Source organism: Coloeus monedula, assembly GCF_965178545.1.
Source record: "Coloeus monedula genome assembly, chromosome: 3".
Classification (NCBI taxonomy): Eukaryota; Metazoa; Chordata; class Aves; order Passeriformes; family Corvidae; genus Coloeus; species Coloeus monedula.
The window spans coordinates 105,392,614-105,417,349 of NC_138783.1; the positions used below are offsets into that span (position 1 = coordinate 105,392,614).

Sequence of the window (24,736 nt, forward strand, 5' to 3'; positions counted from 1 at the left end):
AGCCCTTTACAGTCTAAATATAATTGTGCACACTCTAGCTTCTACTGCAAAGGTAGGAAAACACAAACCTTAACTAAAAGTAGCACATATGCTGTTGAAATTTCACAAGGGAAAAACCTGTAATTTTTCATGATGTCTAGACTTCTCAAAAATAGCTGTCTCAGACTGGTCTCCAAGTAGGCTCCGGGGTGCCTCAGTAGAAAAGTCCAACACTGAGCTGCTGTGGTGCCTGAGTTTCTTCTCAAGTACTTGTATGTTTATGAAGGTCCTGCAGAGCTTGGCTGGTAAAAGCTGAGCACCCAGATATCCCTCTCTGGAGGTGGCTGGAGCATTTAAGACACATCTTTCTCCTGTAGGTTATACTGGTCACATCTCACCTTAGTTTTTGTAGCCTTAGGGAGTTGTTTGGCCTCTTCTACAACTTCAACTCCTTTCTCCCTTTTCTATCAGTGAGCATGTAACGAGGAAATAAGGCTGTGATGGTAACTAGGTCCACATGTGTGAAATGGAAGAAACTCACTGCATTGCAGTGGAAACTGAGCTGGAGAGGCTTATGAAGTTATAGAATAATCTGATTTGGAGTTATTTTAAAAGTCTCAAAGTCTATTCAGAGGCAAAAGTGCTAGTAAAATGTTTCATATAACGCAATGCAGAGAAGAAAATGCAATTGTGCTGTGAAGGCATCACGAGCTTGTATTCATTTCTCATCAGCCTAATCTAGTATAGTTCAGGTATAGACAGCCCTTTGCTCTGGGAGACATTTAGAAAGAACAACACTTAAAAAATTAAATAAGGGAAAGTAGGACAAGGAAAAGAAACATAATGGGAAATTTTTACCTTTTGCTTTCATGAGTCTGAAACACCATCATGTCCCACAGCCTCAATTGTCCCACTGGCCGCAGGCAGCTTTGAATGCCTACACATTGGCGTGGGGTTTTTTTCAGTGGGATATTTGTGGGTTTATATGTCAGATTCAGACAGGATAGCAGCATGTCTCACATTCTCAAGTTGGAATAGTGGTTCCAGGATTTGGCCAGCTTATAAACGCCCAGTAGAAACCATCTAAACAATACTGTATGTATCCTTTCATTTGAATGCAGCACTTCACAAATGAAACAGACAAAAAATAAGTAATTTAAATAGTATTCATATTGTTAAAATCTGAGTAGGAATTTATATCTAAGTCATAAGTGAACTGTGTATCGTATAAAACAAACAAAACAGTAAAACAGTTAACCAATAAGCAAAATATTCCTTTCTTGTGACAATTGGAAAATGATTGGCATATCCATAAGATTGTTGTGCTCAAAGGCAATTTTTGCTATTCCATCTGAGTTTGGTAAAAATTACTTTCAAAATAAATCTTCTACATTTCTGAGAGAAAAAGAAAGAGAGAAACAGCATATAAATTCATTGCTAATGGAAGATGGCTTTGTATTATTTTTAGACTAGTGCAATCAGCATAGAAGAATAGAGGGGCCTCCTGGGTCTAGTCCTCTGCTATTACAGTTAATCTCTTTCACTTAATCCTATTCAGATCTGTATTAAACTCCACATTCAAACATGGCATGAATTGCTCTTACTAATGATGGGACCAGAAAAAGGTGATAAACTGGGTGAATGGAAAGCCAGTTGTCATAATTCCAAGTAAAATGTTGGACAGCGGGGAAGGAAAGATGCCGGCAAGAGAAAGGCGTCTAATGAATTTGCTACAGAAAAAAAACCCCAGATGCCTCAGATACCAGCATAAACTGCATAGGATAGTAGGATAATTCAGTGTGGGAGCAGCCTCATGAGGTTCTCTACTCTGGTCTTTGGCTCAAAGCAGGGCCAGCTCTGAGGTCAGACAAGGCTTCTCAGGGCTTTGCCCAGCTGGGTGTTGAACACCTCCTGAGATGGAGGCTGAATGAACTCTCGGCCAACTTTTGGCACTACTCATCTGTCCTCATGGCAGAAAAGTTGGAGATGATATTTTGGCAATAGCTGAGAGGATAGCAACTTGCTCAGATTTAAGGCATAGTTTCTGTTGTTTCATTGCTGCTTAGCTAAAACCGTCTCGGGAATGTGCGTCAGTAATCTCACATCTGCTTTGCCAGTTCTAGACTCTCATTTCTTTGAACTCAAGACTGAAGACAGTAGATGTGAATGTGCAGCTTTTATATTTGATTTCTGTTTAAGCATATATTTTGTGAAACAGTAATACTTAGATTCCTCAGGAGGGAGTGCTAAATTCTTTTAATTATAGGGAATAATATCTGCATTGTTCTTGAGGTATATTATTCCTGCCACAGATTAGAGAATATTTTCACATCTGTATTGTTTCTCTTTGAAAGAAATAGTTAATACCATTAATTTGCTCTTATTGGGGAAATGGTTGCCCTAATGAAATTTAAAGGTATTGAATATGGGAGAGTTTACATTTATTTCTATATACTCTCTGATCTTTACTAAAATCCAGAGTTAATTATTGCAGGAAAGCAAAATCCTCTAGAGATGAGGTAAGATTGGTTTATGGTCCATCATGAAGCACAATTGGAGTCTTTTGTGGAAAATTTTTGTTTTAAACTTTCTCTATTACCTTCTTTTGCATTGTGACCATGAGGGGAAAAAAATGGCCTGCCATAATTTCTTTCCATGACAAAGCTGGGAAATTCTTTAAAAATGAGAGAGTTACTGTAAAGGTCATCTAGTCCAGCTCTGCCAGTCTAGATTTATTCCTCACTGCATAGAATATAATGGTCTGAAAGTGTAATTTAATATGGTCTAGAGCTGTAGATCTATACACTAATAAATCTCTCAGAACATTTCCTAATTTCCTTTCATATCCACATTCTATATTTTTTTTTCTGTTATCTATTTCATAGAATCATTCCTGATTGTATCCTGCTTTTATTACCTGATAGAGGACCATTGCCTTTTGTAGGTATTACCATTGTTTGTACATCAGTAAGCTATATTTCCTGTAGCTGGTACAGTCACAGTAGCACAGTTGAGATTTTATTTTTTATTAATGTAGAACAAGTGATTTCATCCCACAGTTATTCCCCTTTGATAAAGACGAGATTAAGTGCAGCACATTGTAGCAGAGTAGTTTGTGTCAGGAATTGCACAGAAAGGACTCGGCATGAGTTACCACTGCGATATGGTGGGGAGTGTCACATCCAGGAGAACTTTGATCTAGGGCCTGACTTCTCTTTTGGGTCCTCTCTGCTCTCCTTTCTGCACGAGGGAAAGGGAGGTACCAGGACTATGAAAGCATTCAACCAAGGACACTGGCTGGCATGTGTCATGAAATTCGGCATTCTAAAAAACTGGTACTGAGTGGTGGAAATGTTGTTTGAATTAATGGAGCACATATGCCTGTTTCAGAGTGCCATTTTATCAAAATGCTTTGACAAACAGCTCCATTGTTTCTGAACAAGGGATTTTTTCCAAGTAGTGGTTTTGACTCCACAGGAGTCTCTGCCCCATTCCTCTACCCGACTTACACAGTGGTGGCCCCTCAAGCCTGTTGCTAACACACAATATGAGAGATTGTATGGTTCCACCTGGGAGGAAAATGGCTCTTTGCAGCACTGCAGCTCCTGAACTGAAGCTGTTTTATTAGGTGTTTCTGTTTTACTGGAGAGAAGTGCTTGTTGCTTAGCGCCTGATCCCTGAGTCAGCCAATCCATCTCTGCTACTGTGCTGTGTAGGAAAAAGCAACCTGGTATTTTTCATAAAGCAATAACTTCTTTTTGTCCACTTCTCAAGTATATCCCTTTGCTTTCAGATTAACCCAAGTAGATAGCATTTCCAACACTACAGAATTCTGACTTTAAAATGATGTGTAAAACTTCTTGTAAGCTGGTTTGTACCCATAAGGTCACCATAGCCAGCTCAGAATTAAAAAGACCTCATGTTATCTTTCCCCACCTTCTGCAAAGGGCTGTTTCATCTTATGCTTAGAGGAAATTTTACTGAATTCCAGCAAGTAATGGAACTTTTATCCTGGAATGAACAGTTCTTTTTCTGCCTTAATTCATAAGGCCAGTGAAGTGTTTGGTATGAATTTTAACAGAACGTACAATTCCTGATGTACAGAAGCTCTTGCCTTCTTTTCCCCATGAAATCTTCCCCTCTGTTGAAAGCCAGGAGGAGTTTTCTGTTTCTTTCACTAAGCATATGATGTCCAAGTGCTAACAGAGAATAACCTGCTAACAGAGAATAGTGTATCTTTCTTGAAGTAGAAATCTGTTTCCTCAGAGCGCCTACATCCTCTGCACTTTTCTTTGTCACATAATCAGACATAGCAATTTGAAAGAGATCATGCTGAAGGGCACAATCAGAAGTGTTGCTAACTCCTCCTGCAGAAGGAGGTGTATGTGCTCTTCACCATGAGCAAGCACCAAGGTGCTGTAAGGGGGCATGGGACCTTTATTTTTGGCTAATGATTTTTTCTCTACAAAGACCATGGGCTTGGTGCATGATGTTGTTAATGCCCTGGGGGGGATTACTGTTTTACAGCAGTTTGTTTTCTTTTGAGAAAATCCGGGATTGGCTCCATGCTGTGCCACAGACCACCTCTCTAATCCAATAATAGATGAAGAATAAGTTTCTTAAATCTGCTTGGATAGTCTTATTGTTTTAATGTTTAGATAAGCATAAGAGGAAGATCTACCTTCCCTATGAAAACCACATAAATTTTCTAAGAAAACCAAGATTTTTTCTGGAAGAAATTGCGAAGTTTGATATCTGCTGGAGGGGCATAGAAACAGGGCACAAGTATCCACAAAGCTTCTCAAATGCTTTTGGGGTGACTTGTCTCAGACACACTCTGAAAGGACAAAAGGTAATGGACAAAAATTGAAATACAGGAAATTCCATATAAAAATAAGAAAAAATACTTTTACTGTGAAGATTGTTCAGTGTTGCCCATGGAGTTAGTGGAGTTTCCATCTTGGAGATACTAAAAACCCAACTGGACACAGCCCTGAACAACCTTCTCTACTTGAGTCTGCTTTGAGCAACAAGGCTGGATAAGATGATCTCCAGGGGTGCCTTTCTGCCTCAGTTGTTTTCTGTTTTTTCTGACTGGTCCGTTCTCATCAGTAAGTGGTTAAACTGGGAACTGCTGCAGGTTAAATACTGTTCTGTAACAGGTGATAGTTTAGTTTCTTTTTTCCTTCTTAAATGTGTGCACTTGAAACATACACAGTGATGGAGCAACTGATGCATCTAGAACTTTTGCCATTAAAGGATACATACAGTTTTTTAATCCTCCCTTTCTCTCCTAGATTACTTACTGTCAATAAAAAGTAGTGTGGGAGGTACCAAAATTACACGTTTTAAAGAGGATGTAGAGCAGAAGAATGATCTCAGAATAAATTATTCTAATGAACAGCACTTGTCTGGCTTAACTTTTTATCCTCATTTGCTTCAGGCAGCTATGGCACTTCTGTAGTTCTTGTTATGGCAGTCGAAAAGACTGGGGGAATATGAGAACTCTCATTTGAAGTTAATGTTGTCCAGGAGTTTTACTGCTTTGGTATTTCAATTAAAGAGTCCTGTGGCTTAATGGCTTTCCCTAGTGGTGGAAAGCAGCACCACTGTATATTATTTTTCCAAATAGCCTGAAGATTTAAAAAATTATTTTTTTTCTTCATTCATTATGCTAACAACTTGGCACAAAATATTTGCACTAGATTGCGCAACTGCTAAGTTGTATCCAGCTAATGTAACATTTGCCACAGAGCCCGCCCCAAACAAGAAAACATTTAGAAATGGGAGGATGAATAAGAATCCCTGAGCAGAAAAGTTGTTCTTGCTATCACATTTCAGACAACCATAGTTCTGCCCTTAGCTAGCCTATTCTTCTTGGATAAGCAGACATAGCAGCAGTTGTATGAAAGAACAGACATCTGATATTATCAGCCCTTGTAGACTATGTAATAAGGAGACCATCCTGCACAGCTCATACAGCCATTGCTTACCTCAGAGGCAGATAGGAAGTTGGCAGCTTCAAGATCTCAGGCTACCTATTTTTACAGTAAAAAACTCTTAAGGCACATACTGTTTCTTTTTCCTTTGGTCATTAACAAAGCACATGAATGAAATTCTGCTGCTGATGGGCAGGTTTCAAACTTTTTGATCTGACAGAGGTGTTCCCTCATCACATCTTTGTAACACAGTCATTGAAAACTTTATTTTCCACAAATATCCATGAAAATAATTAGTCCTGTCTGTTATTAGCTCTTAATGGAGACTAAACAAGATGGTAAACAAAAAAAGATATTGGCAAAGACCTCTGTCGCGAGTACCCTTAAGCTTGAGATGTTAATACTGACGTCGAGTGTGACATTGTGTATAAATAGGTTTGCATTTTCCCCCTTTTCACTCCTCATTTAGCTCTGAAACTTTGGATCTCAACACACCAAATGCAGAGAAATGTGTATGTGATATATCAAAACTGTGAAAATAGAACATTGCCAGTGTTCTTAAAGCATTGAGAACTATCTCTCAAAGTGAGAGATCAATCATATAATTGGCAGAACCAGCTTTCATTTTTTCCCCAGATACTGGCTTTTCCATCTGTAGCAGAAAGTTCCAGTAATCAGATGTGTTACAAGCTACCCTGCTGAAACTAGAGAAAGCTATCTTACAGTGACAGGGGGGAACTGCCTTACTGTAAATAGTTCCTTAGTATCATAACTTGCAGCTTGAGAAAAATTGGATTTGACCTGAGCTCTAAATAAAACTATAAAAATATACCTGCATTTTCCCTTCCAATCAGACTGAGCTCAAATTTGGGTAGAAGAATTGGGTATTACTTTTTCCATAACCTGGTTCTCTCTTTCAGCTTTTTTTAAATGAGTGAGTGAAAAATCTCTGAAGAAAAGTGGAGAAACAAAAAAGCCCTTTAATGAGAATTTTAGGAGCTGTCCAATTTAGTACTAATTGCCATGGCCAATCTAGACCTTCAGAGAATCTTCAGTTTTTGGTAGACCTACAAATTCTGTTACCATGAAGGAGTTTCTGTAACTATTAGAATATATCTATTTTTTGGACATGGATGTAATGTTCTGTTGGTCACACCTGGAATTTATATTAGATCTTAGAGAAGCGCTAAGGAACAGCCTGACATCAAATCTTTAGACATCTTCCTCAGCCTCTTGGCTGGGTTGTCAAAATAAGCAGTCTTCTCAAATTTATCATTTCTGTAACCAGTCTATTTGTTTTCCACTTTTATGTGAGCTATCAACTGGAATAGAAGTTTTCTAACTTTCATCGTAACAGTTTTATCAAACATTCTTCTCTTCTGATACCAGTTTAACTCCAATTTAATATTAGTATTGAAAGATCAATTTATTAAGTTTCTTATCTGGCATGAAACAAATAAATTAATTGGAAACTTAAATAATTTCATACTTTCATTTAAATACATTTTTCCAACTAGAGAGCTATGAAATCACTACTGAACAAGTTAAATACATTTTCAGGCTTCTGAACATTAACGACTAACTTTCAATCTCATTTCCCTTCTGAGCAGATACAGAGCAGGTGTAGTACTAACCAATAATACTTTATCCCAGGAAAGAAAGCTGGATAACTCTAAGAATGAGACAAAAACATGATAGTCTCATTTCTTGAAAATGTTGTGTTATACATACAAAGATGCTGATGTGCGATTGTGTGCATGCAGATTGTACTGATTATACCACCTATATGGAATTAGTTTCGTGCTAAAGAGTAAATATGATTACAGGCCAGAGGTGATCTCTCTGGTTGGTGTGAGCCTTCACCTGTAAGTTTTTTACAGTGTAGCTGTGTTGCTGTGCTGTAATTCTAAAAGGCTTACCCTGGGGCAGGTTACCCTTTACAGCTGTGCAGTCTTCTGCTGGCCTTTCAGAACTCTGTCAATCATTTTGAAGACTGTAAAATAAATACAACCCACATAGCAAGTCTGGTAATGAGCAGTTGCATAAAGAGAGGAACTGTTATGGCTCTTCCCTTCACAATGAAATCTCCATTGGGTCATGGAATGTGCAGCTAAGACCTCAGAGGGGTAGGGCTAGAGGTACACTAGTTCCTCTGCAAGAAAAACCCAGCGGACAAAAAACCACAGACAAAAAAACCCTACAAAACCAAAACACCAAACCAGAAACATGGCAAAAATCCCTTTAATAAATGGTGTTTTATTCCTTTTAAAATACATGTCCTTTGAGGCTGCTAATAGGAAAGGCAGACCTTTACATACATGAAAGGTTTCTTTGATATTCTACTTAGACATGCATTTGTCAAAGGTCTTAGTCTAGGTATATTATTAAATGGAACAATTTCAAAGATCAGTTATTACAGGAGAAAAGCATTGTGTCTAAAAAGCTCACTGAGTCTTAGTGTATTCAAAGGGGTTTTGATACATGTTAAACATCAAGTGACACCTTGCTTTTGGGTAATGGGAAGTTTTTCTAGTTGTGTTTTGAGTGACTGGAAAGCATGTAATTCAGAATACGATTAAACAGTTTCAAATATTGTTCCGGAGTGACAATTTCCACTTGTCTTCAGGTACTCATCTATTTAATATTTCAGTGTCAGTCTTGCTTCCATTTTACTCATTATTTTGAGTTACTAACAACTTTCTTTAATCTGGAATGCTGCTTTCTATTTTATTTCTTGCTTGCTCTCAGAATTAGTTGGAGATGGATTCTTGGAAACTGGGACAAGGTGTTTAGGAAAGCAATTGCTCAAAGCTCAAGATGTATCAGAATCAAAATGCAGGGAACATACATTGAATCTGGCTGTGTGGGTGAGTGCTAAACAGTATCTTACAGCAAGTTTGCATTAGCACAAATAAATTTCTTGCTTTGGTGTAAATCCATGTTTTTAGGGTTCATGGCATTAAGAAGTAGTATTTATATTATTTCCATATTTGCCACATCACAGAAATAAGCTGTAAAAGGGGAAACATGATGGTGGCCAGCATTAGGACAGGTCGTTTAAAGAAGCTGTGGAATCTACCTCTTTGGAGATAGTTGGATCTCGGTTAGAGATGACCCTGAAGAACAGGATTTAGTGTTGGCTTCAAAGCAAGCCTTGCTGTGATCAGGAGGAAGGACATGACCTCCTGACACCACTGAGAAAACAGCACTTAGCATTACCTTACAACTGGTAAGAGGTTGTGCTCAAGTTGCTAAAACTAAAAAGCAACAGAAGAAGCATTTTTAGATTTCCTCCTCACTTGTTTGTTGTTGTTTTCTAATTACATATTTTATATTACATATACATTTTCTGCGTTAAGAAAAAAGCTGGTGCTGGATTTTAGCAAAGGGTCAACTTGAAGCCTGAAGTCCATGTAAAATAATCTAAAGTGTTAGTTAAAATCACTGCAGTTGAAATAGTTCCCAGGAACTTCACTCAGTTGTTGAATTTGCCCTTAATTGTGATTTAATTCAATGAGCTAATTCAGAATAATAACTGAATTCAATAAAATTTTTCTATTTTACAGTATAACATAATGTATGGGAAAATGGTTAGACATCTAAATTATATGCTTTCTTCCTATTAAAAACTGATACCCCTTCATTACCCTTTCTTCCCAAAAACTGACTCAGAAGTCGAGAGGTGTGAACTCAGGTTTGCAGGTTCAATTTACAGACAAAACATCTAAAGAGAAGGCTTTTCATATTGTTCTCACCTGCTCTCAGACTCACTTGTGAGAAAATGGAGCAGAGATTTTCCTTTTCTGCTTTGACACTGTGAAAATAATAGTGCAGAAAAGTCAACCAGCAGAATGAAATTGTCTGAGTTGTGACATGAGAAGTGCTAAAGTTTTGGATTTGTAGGTGTCTATTTTTTCAGCCAGTTTGAATTAGGTAAAATTTTCAGAGGGATTTATTTACACTTCTGCTCAGCCACTCTGTTATTCCTGGGCCATTAAGGTCTCTTCTAGTCCTTTGCAGGTTGAAATATTTCACGTGATGTAAGTTGGGATGGTGTTGCTGTCTTGGTTTGTTGAGAGCTGGTACTGATTTAATTGGTACCAGTAGGGGACGAAAACGACGAGAGACAGGGAATGAAAATGAGTAGGATTCTTTTTTCTTCCCAGTGGAGGCCTATTTTGACCCACTGAGGTGGCAATATAGTGGAGTAGCTTTAGTCAGATACAGTCTCCAAGGGATCAGCACATCTAGCAAGTCAGTTAAATTTTTTAATTATACCTAATTATTGTCTTGCTGGTAATTTTTCCCCATGGCATGTTAGTTTTTTCTGCTTGAGAATCTCTGAGCTGTGAGGCAGAAGATCCCTTCAAAGCTGAGTCTGCTGCACATGAGCTCACAGGTCTGGGAAGGAGGGAGGAGAAAATTAGAACAGTCATTAAGGTTGGAAACGAACTCCAAAGTCACAGAGTACAACATTTGACCAAACAACATTGTGTCAACTAAGCCATAGCACTAAATGCCACGTGCAAAACCACAGCTGCTCTTTGAATTGAACCTGGTCTTGTAAACTAGGGTGAGGGATTGTCTCACCTATTAGGAACAGGATTTGGGATTGCAGAGCTGTCAATGCTTTTGCTTAGATTTATTTTTACCAAGTGGCACAAAAGTATTGATTTCTGTATTGATTCATGGTAAGCTGAAATAGGAAGTTTTAATACTCAGACACTAATGTAGCCTTTTCTTAGTTTTAACACTAATACGTTCGTCTGCCTTTATAAAAAACTAAAATTCTAAACTAGTGAAATAATGTCTTTAAATTTTGGCTGATAAATAACAGAATAATTTTTTTAGTTCAATGGGGATTGTGCTTATCTGAGTCAAAGTTAGTTTTTCAACAGAAATGGCTATAAAATGTGTTAATATTTATTGCTATTATTAATAAACTAAGATCTTAAATAAAGGAGTAACTTCCATCATGTCTCATTGCCGAGGCAATGGGTTAGTTTGTGGGAGTGGATCAACTGGAGGGAAATACTTCCACTTACAACATGGTGAAAAATAAAGTCAGAAAAATAAAGTTCAGACTTTTTATTTGGGAGACTTTTTCTCTGTTGTGATTTAGCAGAATTTACTGGTATGTTTCAAAATACTTGGCCTGGTTCTGAGAAAATTGTCTGATGGTCTAATGACCATTGTATATTTCACACCTGCATTAGGCAGTGTGTTATTTTGCATATTTACATGTCTATGTCAAGAATACTTAGTGTATACGTTAGAAATACATGTAACCAAAGCAAGACATTCCTTCTTTATTAACAGAACAAGAGGAGAGCGACCATTTTGGACAGAAACTACAATTGCTTTGGCAAACTCATCAGTGGTCTGTTTTAAGATGTTTCACAGTGTACTTTTGCTTTACAATCTTATGAACAGGTGAACTAAAATCACCTTTTTTCTTAGGCCTAGAAGTCTCTTGGCTGGTGTTACCTGACGATGACTTCACAGTAACATTTTTTTAATTATAAAGATGTGGTTAAATATAAACATTGCATTTTCACTTCTTCCATTTTGATTTTCTTGTAGACATTTCAGCAGTCTTCTCTACAGCAGAAAAGTAAAAAGAAGAACAAAGGTAAAAAATAAATTTGTTCTCATGTATTGGTTGGAAAAGAATTGTTGAGATTAATTTTATGGTATTGCAGTATGTGAGGAACTATAACTTGTTAGCTCCAGTAATATGTTCCGCTCAGTTGATGATGTTGAGAATGTATTAGTCCATTACTGATGTCTCATAGTTTCCTAATGCTCCTCTACCTTCATGTATCTGCTTTTATCTTTTTTTTTGAATACTTAGACTCTAGCCTCTTTGGGGCCAGGGTTGGTTTTTCCAGCTGTGTTCAGGTAATGCCTCACTGCAGCACTTGCTCATTACCTACGCACTCAGGTAATTTATATCATAGTAAATTTTCCTCCTTTGATTCAGAAGTACAAAGGCCTTAGGAACTGTTTAGTTTCAAAAGGAGCTGCAAAGAGAAGTTTGTAAATACCTGTGAAGTACTTAAATAGTTGTGTTTGGCAACCAAGTGGGATGTACATGAGTTTATATGTTGTGTGCTTTATTCTGATGTGAAATATTAATCTGTTGAAAATTACAAATAACCATTTTTCTTATTTTTAAATATCTTGCCTTTCTTTTCTCTGTAGTGTCTTCTCTTTCTGTGTAGCTTTTTTTTTTTTTTTTTCTTGTGGTCTTATCCATAGAATATGAGCTCTGAGGTGCTGAACACGGTTTGGTTTGATTTGCTTTGGCTTTTAACTTATGGTGGCGTGCATAAGCTTTGTGGTCAAAATAGAATGCTTGTAATAACTTTTTCATGACAATTTGAGTCTGAAATTTGTAATTAATTTCCTTAAACAAATATATAGTGCTTTCTGATTAGGTATCTTGTTGATTTACTGGAAAAATCAGATGCTTTCACATCACCTCATTGTCATTTTCAGCTCCTATTCCTGGTAAAAGCAAAAGACGGATCTCATGTAAAGATCTTGGTCGAGGGGACTGTGAAGGCTGGCTTTGGAAAAAGAAAGATGCCAAGAGTTATTTCTCCCAAAAATGGAAAAAGTACTGGTTTGTCCTGAAGGACACATCTCTATATTGGTATATCAATGAAGAGGTAAACATCTGTACTCATGGTCTCAGCGAATGCTTTGTGTAGTGCTGTTGTCATGATTTAGTGGGAAAACAATGCTTTCAGTGCTTATATATGTTAATAACTTTATTCACACAAATAATCACACTGAAATTAGTATTAACTGCCTGACAAAATTACCATTAAGGTTTGGAGATATTTGTTCCTTCCAATTCACCTTTTACTACACGGAGAAATAACAGAGTTTTCTGTGTCCTCATGACACCAGTTCAGAATAAATTTATCCTCGAACCCTTGAAAGCGAAAAGGTAGTTATTTAATCCTGTCATTCAATCTTAGTCATGGGAGTGTAAACTTTAATGTTGTGCTGCCTGGTGTTCCTTGTTTATCTGTGCTAGGCAATTAAGGAAGATAGTTCTGTTTTCTCAGTTGTGTTCTCCTGTTGTTCCTTCTTTGTAGCTTTTGATACTATTTCAGTGCTCATATATGCTGAACTTAAAAGCATGGGAGCATCCCAGCTGAATTGTGTACAGCTTTGATTATGCAACACTTTCTGCATTGGTACACATTTGTTATATCAGCTTTAGCACCAAAGCTTTTTGCCAGTGTTAGGATACCTTAATTTTAAATCTTATTAGACTCATTAGTAAATATGCTGAGATAAAACCATTGTTAACATCTGCATGCACTCCGTCCTGGACTTGTTCTTTTAATCACAGCAAGCATTTGTACATAACCTTTCCAAAGCAATCCCCAACTTTTCCCTGTGTAAACAGAAAGCAAGTTGTTCCATGACAAGAGTTATCAGAGCCTGTTTTCTCAGACTCATTCCATTTGTGCCTTGATCCCAGCTTCAGATCAGTAACCCTAACTCCCTCCTCTCCATTCCCCCTCCCTTGGCTACTACAATGTCTTCATCAGCGCAGTAATTGATGCCTCCAAGCGTAGTGAGTGGTCAACAGCTGGGTCCAAGGAACAGATGGAACTTCTGACTTGTGCCATCCTTCCCCATGTGGAGGGCAGTGCTCTCAGCACCTCCATCTCCTACCCTGTCCCAAGTTTCCCTGAGATTTTCTGAGTTTGGTTATTTCTGAGACCTCAGCTCCCTCAGCACAGTGTCTGTTATCACCAGTAGACTGAAAGGCTGGTAAGGGGTGCCTCAGTGGCAGGTGGACAGACAAGCCAACATTGTTCTTGCCAAACTCTTGTTTCTCTAGGCAACCATTCAAAGAAGAAATAGCAAGATTATTCTAAAAAGTATATTTTTGATTTTAAAATACCTGCTAATACAGAACCTGTTACAACCTTGTACCTTCCACCTAATGATTCCATCTCCAGTTTTATATGCTGATTTGTGCCTTTTATTTATTTTTAAGAAGGCATATAATCATATGGACTACATGGTATACTACGTGGTATAAATAACCATTTGAATTCTTACAAAAAGATGTATTTTTGTGGAATTCCTTCACATACGTTTGTGTTTTTTGCAGCTTCATTTCTATGATCCGGTATTAATTTTGCATGCAAAGTTATGAGCAGTTAAATAACAAAGTTGGTGTTACTGATGTAATAGTAGCTTAATATAAATAATGCTTTCAAACTGTGAAAAGTCAAGGGAGATTGAGTAGCTGATAAAATAGACTATGTGTAAGTCTTTAGAGGAGAGGGGAGGAAGGTCAGAGTTACTCTGAGTGTTGTAGAGAGATCAAAGTAGATGAAGAGATATGCCTCTTAGCTGTGATACATAAAAATGATAAACAACACACTGAAATTGCTTTTTTCTCTATTTCTTACAATAGGCTGCATTCTCCTTACTAATTAGTCCATTTCCCCCAAAAATTAACTAATTATGGTAACTAATTGACAGAATACATTTGGCCATTTTGTATATTTTCAAATGTTGGTTCAGCTGTGAAATTGTTTCAGAAAACTGGGTATTTAAAATTGTATTTTATACCAAGGGATCTGTCTTGCTACTTTGGCAAAAGTCCCAGTGACTTCTGCGGGAGGTTTGCCAGAGCAGAGCAGACATTACTATTCCTTACGTAAGAAGCAGGCAAGTGAAAATATTTGTAAGTTTTCAGCGTGGTGGGGTTTTTTTTCTGACACTTTACCTACAGTAATATCTGGAACTATCTTTGCAGGATGAAAAAGCAGAAGGATTCATCAGTCTACCTGAATTTAAAATTGACAGAGCCAGTGAATGCCGCAAGAAATAGTAAGCATGCTCAAAAGTAATGCAATGGTACAATAAAAAAAGTGGAAAAAAGGGCAAGGTTTTCCCTTAAAACAGGGACATAATGGACATTGTTACTATTGTCATGAGGTTTTATCACAGAATAAGCTCATACAGAAAAAGAAAATTCATTTTTTGTGTTGCATGTGCCATCTTGCCCAAAGAAGGCTATTTTTTCATTTCATCATGATTCACAGTGCTTGACTAAACCAAAATGAATTATGAGCAAGAAGACTGCTTGGCTGCTTCTGTCTCTTTATTTTCCTAGTTTTCCTTTCTTCTTTTTTTTCCTTTCTGTTTGGGGTTGTAATTTTTTTTATTTGTTTGTTGGGGTTGGAGAGTGTTTGTGTGCTTTATGCTCAATAGAGAGCTTTAAGCATAATACAGAGACCATCCAAATAAGAAAGTCCCCAAGTTCATGGCCAGGCATCAGTGTTTAACATAACTCCAAATTAGTTAGCATCACCTCGAAGTTTGCTAGACATTATTTCAGTCCTGAGTCAGAGTAAAAAAAAAAAAAAGAATGGCAGTGATTTGTTATATTTTTGTTACATGACCTAAAGGTCTCAAAGAACATTTCTTCTCACCTGTTTATGCTGCTATCCAGATTTGTACCATTGCACAAATCCTTTTATTATTTAGATAAATTCAGGCATATGTAGCAATGTGACAGGTGTAGGCTCCCACAGAGATACTTTTAGAGTCATTATTGTTAAAAAATTTTTTGCCTTGCCTTCTAATGATTTGTATGGTTTTTTTAACAAGTCTGGAGTTGCTGAAATTTGTGAAAAACATAATTTGCAAATGTAAAGTGGTATGATTTGTAGTACTTACAGTTCTACAGAAAGCACCGACCTTGTATCAGTTGATCTGACTCTCTGTTTAGGATGAACTCCACCCTTCAAGCTGGTCTCAAAGGGCAGACAATAGAAACTGCATTTTAAAAAATAAAGCATACATTAGCTTGGGCCTATTGTCCTGTGTCCTTGGGCCACATGGTTCAAGTGCTTCATTTTTTCTTTTCTGTTGGGGCAGCAGCATAAAGTCAACTAATTTCTCAGAATTGCACCCTGCTTAAATTGTTTTGGTTTGATTTTACTTGATTTAGTGTCAACTGATTAGCTGCACATAAAATGTTGTTATTGAGATTCTTTGCTTGGGTGGCAGATAAAGGGAAAAAACCCTCTTAAGAATCCAGATGACAGATGCTGTAAGAGTTTTAAGAAGTCCAGTTTTAGGTCTCAGTAACCTGATGATGTCTTTCTAAACTGAGCAGATGTCACTGTACATCTGCTTTGACTTGTATAACATTGTGTCATGCTGTCATGTATTAGAGGAATTGTTTTAGTCTCAATGTTATGTTACCTTCTCTAGCAGTAACTTTGCTGTTAGCAATTTCATTTGCCTGATTTCTAAAACATAGATGTGTGTAAATCTGTGTGCACACACAGACATATATATTGAAAATTGCAAGCATGATACACATGGAGAACGTCATTACCATTTTTCTGAGACACAATGGATTAGAGAAAAAATTATTATATAATACAAATATGTGTGTATATATATATAAAATCCATTGTGTCTCAGAAAAGTGGTGATGATGCTCGTCATGTATCGTGTTTGCAGTTTTCCTTATTTTCTTTGGGACCGTTACATTTTTTGTTCTTATTTTAAGAGACACCTTCAGATTATTCTCAAAATGATTCTTCTCTACTGTAAATTATTAATTATTTCAAATGCATTTCCTCTTCAGGTACTTCACCATAAATCTTTATTCAACATAGTTAAAAGATTCTTTCTAGTAATTTATTTCATATTATGTATGAAATGCAGTCATTCTCTCAGCCCAGTCATGTTGATTACTTTGGTGGAAAGAAAAGATGCGATGTAATTGCCCATTGCTTAAGATGACCTCATGAACACAGTGTTGATTTATGACAGCTTTTCAGAAGTCAGTCAGCACATCACATTTTCCTGCTTGAAATGCAGTCATTATTGCTAAAGGTAATGTCAAAGTCATTGGGATGTGAGAAATCACAAGGACTGAGAATTTTTCTTTTGTATTGAATTCATTGTTTAGTCAGTTTTCTGTTCAGAAAAAAATGACAGCTATATGTATATCAGCAAAATTACCTGATACGTAAAATTATATCCTTACCTGATTAACTTTATCCACATACAGTACACTGTAGGTGATGGTTGAACAATTATTTATGCACATATGAATCAAGAATTATTTAGAAAGGGGTAGTTGAAGAGCACTTTACTTGGTGAAATCTGGCACAATCCTAAAAGTTGTACATTCATATACTGTTTGGGGGCATGCAGCAACTCAAATATGAACTCATCTCATTCCTTGGTGACCATGTGATCTACATTTCAGAAAAAAAACAAAACAGAGATGTGCCATTACATTTTTTAATTATGTTTTTTCTCTACAGTGCATTCAAAGCCTGCCATCCTAAGATCAAAAGTTTTTATTTTGCTGCTGAACATCTAGATGATATGAACAGGTAAGGAGATCTAGCAAAGTTCAAGGACCCATTCCTTAAATGTGACACTTCTTGAAGCTACTAATAACAAAATGATAATAAATTACATCATAATCTAAAAAGCTAAGTTTAATTGCTTAGAAAATAGGTGCAAAGTAACATTGTTTCGGACTGGCTTCATGTTAATTATTCGATTCATGCAAAAATTACCTTTTTGATGCAAAGGTTTGAAATCTTTAGAAACATGATTCCCCGTTTCTAAAAAGAAATAAATACAGTGTGTGAAACAACATCCAAACACAATTTCAGAATTCCAGGTTTCTGGTTTTGGCTGTGTGGCACCTGCAAGGGTGAGGTATCTCCAACTCTGCTTCCTTACATACTCCCAAATACGTGATGCCTTCTCTGGGCATCCTTCTGTTTCTTGCCCTGGAGGAAATAAGAAGTTGGAGAAAGATTTAAAGCAGTCAGGTTTTTTATGCCAGTCTTGAAAAACGAGTGGGGTTTACAAGTAATGAATTTTGCAGATTCTCTCTACTTCCATGAATTTTGAAGTGAAATTTTGGTTGTATTGAATTTGAAAGGGAAATTTCAGCACTTCAAAAAAGAACAAGGACTAAAGTCTTAGTTCTTTGAGTATTGAATTTTACTGTATCTATTCTAGGCCACTTGTGCAATTTTTCACAAAGCAGATTAAGACTTCAGCACAAAATAAACACAATTCCTCTTAATTCATTTGAATGGTAAATTAGAACATGAATCCCATGTTTATTCAAATGTTAGGGGGTTTATTTCATTTATTTTCACAATATAAACTGAAATTAATTCCATTCAAAATAATATGCCATTTTCATCAAATGACAGAGAACACAAACAAAAATCTCCTATTGCAACCTGAGAATTGTTCTGTCTTAGATAATGTCTGTTGATATCCTCGCTGACCAGAGTTGTTTTTAAAAGCAGAGGAAAAGGAGGTCAAACTGAATCAATAAAACTTAGTAAGTCCTATAATCATGGTTTAATCTCTCCTGTGGGTACTAGATTCAACTTACCTGGCAGAGCACCTTCAGGGTACTGCCAGTGCACTACTGGTAATATTTGGCTGGAAAAGCATGCTGATACCACACTGTGCTTGCTTTCATATAGAAATAGCTGTCTGTTAACATTTTTTCAGAAGTTTGTGCAGGACTGAGGCTCACTTCAAAAGTCTCTTCTCAGTTAGAAAACTTAAAACCTTTGTATTTGTTTGTGAGATTTTAGGCTTGCCTTTTCTTAATAATTCTGTCAAGCCAATCACTCAAAATGCAGTTTGCTGCATGGCAAACAGAATAATGGCATGGTCTGTATATGACATATCCTGAACAACAGCAGTAGCTAAATCATTTCTGTCAGCAAGTGCCCAGTCAGTATGACAAGACACCTTCTCTTTAAGGATAGAAATTTATATAATTGTTCAGTAATCAGAAAGCAGCAGCAAATATGGAACAATATTTTAAAAATCAATTGCATAGTGCAAATCCCAGGAATTAAAAGATTTTTATCTTACCACCACAAATAGTCTTTCAAACATATTTTGAAATAAGTGCTTATTAATTCCTTTAGAATGAGCTTGACAAAATTTTGCTCTGAGTTATACACACGTAAATTTAAACTCTGTCAAGGTCTATGGAATTACTTGAAATTCTTACATTTGAGTTGCCATCATAGTCTCACCAAAGAATTTTATTTTTCTCTTTCATTAATATTTAGAAAAATTAGTTCACTTTTACAAACACTGAATTAACTCAATAGATTGGAAAAAAGTGACTGAAAAATAGTCTTTCAAATGCAGGGATGATAAAATAATTCCTGTCTAAAAGCATTTTGAAGCCTAGATGAAGTAAAACACAGAATGAAGTTATGAAGTTGAATTAATACTCTCTTGATCATTTTATGTTCTATTTTTTTTTCAAGTTTCTGACACAGATTCTAGTTATGTATCAGGCAGTCATTTCAGTTTTGTTTATACATGAAGCAGAAGAAACAACAGCAGAAAACTGCTAATACATAGCCTGACTGAAAGTTCAAAATTGTTCAGTTCCTTCATCCCTTGTATAAAATAATTCCATTTTTTATATTAAAAAAAATGTTTGCAGGCTATGACGTTTTTGTTTGTGTGTATCTCCTTGCATAAAATGGGTATTTTAATCTCAAATAACTCTGTCACTATTCAAATTTTCTTACTACTTTTATGACTGTGCCACACCATTGTGCTGGTAAGGAGTCTGGAGAGCTCACTGAACTTTGTTGCTGTGGCATCTGAATTCCCTTTGGTCTATATGGTCACACTAGAAAAATGTTCTTTTTACCCATTAACATGCTTAGTCTGGGTGAGAAGAAGGACAGAATACCCCTTATAGATGCAAAGTACTGTTTTGCTAGTGTAAGTGTATGGTCATGGAAACATGTTGCTTGGAAATTCATTGTTATTCTCTTCATTCTGGTTAAACTGCATTCAGGTACTCACACAGGCTGAGGTATCCGTATTCCCATACAGCAAGTTCATCCCATAGCCTTGAGTTTTATGATTAAGGACAGTTGGACACCCTGCTTTGACTAACTGTATTGCATCTACCTGAATGTAAGATAAGACAGTTTCCTACTAGTCTTTGAGAATGAGAGTACTGTGCATCCTTCCTTACAGAAATTGCAGGTCTGCAGAAAATCAGGGTTTTTTAATCCTGTTCTGTACGTCATAAAACAGTTTTAATTAAATATTGATAAGAAATGAATGTACTGTTCTTAAAAAGAAAAAAAAAGGAAATCTGAATGACTACTGCAGTTACCAGTATTTATTGTCATACCTAGGAAACAGATCTTATAATTCTCACAAGAAAATTAAGGCTGCATTTGCTGTAAAGAAGCAATATTTTCTTGGCCTCTTGCCCTCCAAAGGTCAGTGGCTACCAGGACGCACACACTGAAGGGAAGAAAGATATAAATCTTCCCATGTCCCAGGGCTTTGTATCTTTTAATATGCATATTGAGAAACATTTGTGTAGCTGTATGATTGGAACTTTTGTCCCCAGTGCATTGTAATCCAGGCATGTATTACTCCTCTTCCATTCTTCAGGAGATCTTTACATTTCCCTTTTGATGCAAGTCCAGTGTGTTGGATTTCTCATACAATTTTACCTTCAACGAACCAGAACTCTGGCCATGCTTTATTAAAATAATATTAATTCTCTAACCATATCTGAAGAATCTTTAGCAGCCACTTACCAAAAAATATGCAGAAGTCAATACCATTCTTTTACCTTCCAGACTGGCAAACAACTCAAAAGCGGTCGTTGTTCACAGTTTACAGCCACATCAGTGCCATCGTTCACCCCACAGGCACTGCAGGTCGTAGTCCAAACCTCAGCACAGATCATGACCTGCAGAAATTCATTAGAGGTGAAGTCATTCTGCTCTCTCTCTCAGAGTGAGAGAATGGTACACATTTCCTGGGCTCTCCTTAGATTGTACTTTTCAGGAAATACTGCTTTTCTGGAAGCAGTCATCTGTCATCTCTGTAAGCAGCATCAATTGACTGTCAGTTAAGTGTTTGTTAATTTAATTGGTTGCCTCACTAACAAGCATGCTTACCAGGAAATGCTGTCTCATGTTGAGGACAGAATGAAGGACAGGAGAACCTTTATAGCCATATTGTCTAATACTTTGTGGTCAGCAGCCCTGCCTGGTGGAGTTCATAGGTGGCTGTTCCCTGCTGGCAGTGCAGGTGAGGGTGGTAAACCGGGAGCTGAACTGGGAATATGAAATCCTGAATAGGCGAGAGGCAAGCAAAGCACCATCCCCATTGTCTGCCATTTGACAGAGCAGATGCTTGTCATCTTGTGCTGCTTTACCCTTTGGACACAGACAAGTCTGTGGCCTTTGCTGGTCCCTCTGCAGCACAAGGCTGGAGTGCTTTGGGTGAGGTTCCTGCCTCAGTGCCTTTGATTTGAACTGGCAGAGCTGGTTCAGCTGGCAGCTGAGCTTTATTCCCCAAAGGAGTCTTCACATATCAGGTTTGTGAACCTAAAAGATAGCTTTGTAGTGGGTCATCTTTCGCCTGCGAAGATATGAAATCATTGTCTGAGACATGGTTTGTTGGATTTCTGTTCCTGTGTGCTTCTGGTTTTTATAACTGCATGGGACTTCCTAACAATTACAAGTCAAATTTTAGGTATCCTCTTCAGCTTCCCTATTCTTCTGGCAGAAATTTTGATTGTGTGGTAACATGAAGTATTCTGCAATCATTTTAGGAGTAAATCCCTAGCTTTCTTACCAATGTACAACAATTTATGGACCATTAACATGGTTTACAGGTCAAAAATGTGGTCACTATTCGTGGAAGGACAGTGACAGTCGGTGGAAAGTGTCCCTGCCCACGCCAGGGGCATTTGTAACTAGAAGATTGTTAAGATCCTCCAGCCTAAAGCACTCTATAGTTCTCTGACTCCATGATGACAGGAGTTAATTTCTGGAAATTTCAGGAAAGCAACTGTATTTTATGATCTGGTGCCTGCTTGCCCTGCATGCAATGTCCTGAAGACAGGCATGCAGGAATCATTGCAAAGGTGTGTCCTCTGCTGAGACAAACATCCTGATCCTGCGCATGCAGTACGTAAACAAAATCCATCAGGCACAGTTTTCTGAAACAGGGGTTTCCCATTCCTGAAGAAAACGCAAACCTGACTGGAGTTGTCTTTCTGTATACCCTAGCAGTTAAATTGCAAGCCAGTAGGTTGGCAAACCAGGCCTGTCAAATCCTGACTATGGGATGACTGGAGCAAGTAATTCCAGGTTTACCATGGAATGGACAACCACGGGAGATTGCCATGGTGGTTTAAAGCCTCGTTGATGAAGGACCTGATTCAGTGTAAGCATTTGGCTAATGAATACACTGAGAGCCCCATGGGGGAAGAGTACAGGTGAAACTGCCCTGCTACAGACAGTTCAGTGTATGCTTGGCCATGATGGCCCTGCTAGAAGAGAGCAACAATAGCTCATTTGTTTTTTGGTTTGGGTTTTTGGGGGTTTTTTTGTGTTTGGATGTTGGGGTTTTGTATGGTTTTGTTTGGGTTGGTTTTTTTTTTTTAATTTGTGCAGTTTACGGAAGCACTTTTTCAAGTCTATGTTGAGATTAAAGCCTTAGATGTGAATTGCATTGAAGCATCTTTCTCCCCCCACTTATCCGACACAAACACAAAAGTGAATTCTGATATGCCTCCTTCTCTTTGTACACGGCACTGTAGGTAAGCTCTAAAACACATAATGGCATAATTAAACCACACTGTCTGTTTGGGAGTGAACCTGTTCTTTTTACTGCTGTTTTCTGCTCTGTTCCTCTGCTAAGTTGCCAATTCAGGCCTTAAAATATTGCTTAAATCTCTGAAAAGTGGTATTTATTCTTAAGAAATCAGAACAGCAGGAGTATTTGTGTGAAGGCATATCTGTGAGCAGCAGACTTAACAGCTCTTTGATTATCTCTAAATCCTTTATTTTACAGATGTTTGACATCATACATGGTTTTCCATTTGAAATAAAATTCTTGCTGTGAAAACAGTTTGTTCAACAGCAAAATCATAGATCTTTGGAGACTCCCTGAACAAGAGTATCAAAGAGAACAGCTGTCTGATATGAAAAATAACATTGTCCTTAATCTCCTTCAGATGCTTCTAGCTTTGTTTTTGCTAGAAATGCACCCAAAAATTAAGAGGCTGGATCAGTATCACTGCTTTTTTTTAATATTATTTCAGATGGCTCAACAGAATTAACATGCTTGCTGCTGGCTATGCAGAAAGAGAGAGGATCAAACAAGAGCAAGGTAATGTGTTGTTATTTTGGTTTTTTCTGTCAGCTCTTATCACAAGTTCATCTGTTCTCTTTTCTCTGCTGTGTATCAGGCTTCATTCTTGTCATCTGAAAGCAAATCACATATGGGTACCACTGTTATTGCTTTAGAGGATTCCTTTTCTGTCAGGAGTTTTGATTAACTCCTTCAGACTCTGATCTGCAGACACTGGATAATTTGTGAGAAGGCTGCAGAAGATAGCTAAAAGCAGCAGATATACTGCCAGTAAGCTCCACTATGTTGTACCAAGGAATCTGCATCCCTTATCAGAAGAAACTTAAGAATCTGCAAGCTAAAAAAAGATTCCAAGCATTGCATTTGGTGTTTGAATTCACAGAGGGCAGGAGTGCATGAAATTGGTCTTGGGAACAAAACCATCCTTCTAAAGCCTGTTGACATAATTGGATTTACCCTAAGGACTTTAATTTTAAGGCCACTTTAATTTTGTGATTTCTACTGGTTTTACTATATTGCAGTGTGTGCTACAGCCCTGTTGGCATTTCACTTGGAGCTGCAGGGTTACAGCATTTTACGTGTTTATTTTTTATGCCTAATATTTCATGGGATAAAAAAGCAGCATGTATAAAATAATGAGTTGCTTTGCTTTGAACTGTTGCAGTGGAAATCCTGTTTGCAGACAGAAGAAAGAAAGGGTCAGTCCAGTTGTATTGTGGAGGCTGTTTCTTAGAATTGCCAGTGACATGGATGCACAGAAGTGTTCCTATCCAAGTATCTGCTTTGGCAAGCAGATAGTTTTTGAATTCATGCTCTTTTTAATATATGCACCTAGCAGCAGGCACCAGAAAATTGCAGTGGTTGTGATGATCCAGAGCTTATCCAGATACCTGTCTGCCTGCTTCCCACCCAGTCAAAACCTTGGTTTTTAATTCTGTGGCTCTGAAGTCTTCATCAGAAAGGTTCTGGATTTTGGCCCAAAAAACTCATGTCGTTTTTGACACCAGGCCCTCTGCATTCACAGAGCCCAGGGTAGCAGCACCATGCTCACTGTTCTTCAGTCATGTTCTTCAGTGCCTCACCAGAACTGGAAATCAGTTTGGGAATCTGTATTTCCTAAGCAGCACTACAGTAACCTGTTTGAAAGAACCTGTGTACCATTTGTTGTCACTGCTTGAAGAGGCTGTGAACAAACTCTGAGTATCAGTCTTCTAGGAAATCCTCTGTTTTGGCATTCAAAGCCAAATTAATATTTTTGTTGACAGTAGCTTGGCACTACTATTACAATGCCATGTGGGACAGTAAGTGAAAAGGTGTATGTTATGCTAATGCTGTCCAAGTGCACAATTACACACATGATACACCTTTCAAAATCCAGATGGATTTTGGAGAAATATTTTTCCTACTAAGAAATGACTGAGTAATAAAATAGCAGATGATCCAGCTAGACATGCGATGATGTGCATTCAGGCCTCAGATAGCTTATTATTAAAATGTCTCCCTATTGAAGATAATCAGTGAAACCCCACTGACTATGCAAATTATATCCCAGGCACTGACAGAGTTCTTTATTATCACTCCAACACCATTCACTCATGTTG

General features: G+C 37.4%; 1 protein-coding gene across 5 annotated transcripts in view; it reads left to right on the forward strand.

Annotated features, from left to right (window-relative positions):
- Positions 1-24,736, forward strand: part of CNKSR2 (connector enhancer of kinase suppressor of Ras 2) — a 209,303-nt gene that overhangs the window by 138,792 nt on the left and 45,775 nt on the right. For all 5 annotated transcript variants that reach the window (XM_082278612.1, XM_082278613.1, XM_082278615.1 and 2 more), the window contains 5 exons: positions 11,502-11,550; positions 12,420-12,592; positions 14,716-14,789; positions 17,252-17,323; positions 23,086-23,153. In XM_082278612.1, coding sequence (XP_082134738.1) covers positions 11,502-11,550; positions 12,420-12,592; positions 14,716-14,789; positions 17,252-17,323; positions 23,086-23,153 — 436 coding nt within the window. The remainder of the gene's footprint in view (positions 1-11,501; positions 11,551-12,419; positions 12,593-14,715; positions 14,790-17,251; positions 17,324-23,085; positions 23,154-24,736) is intronic.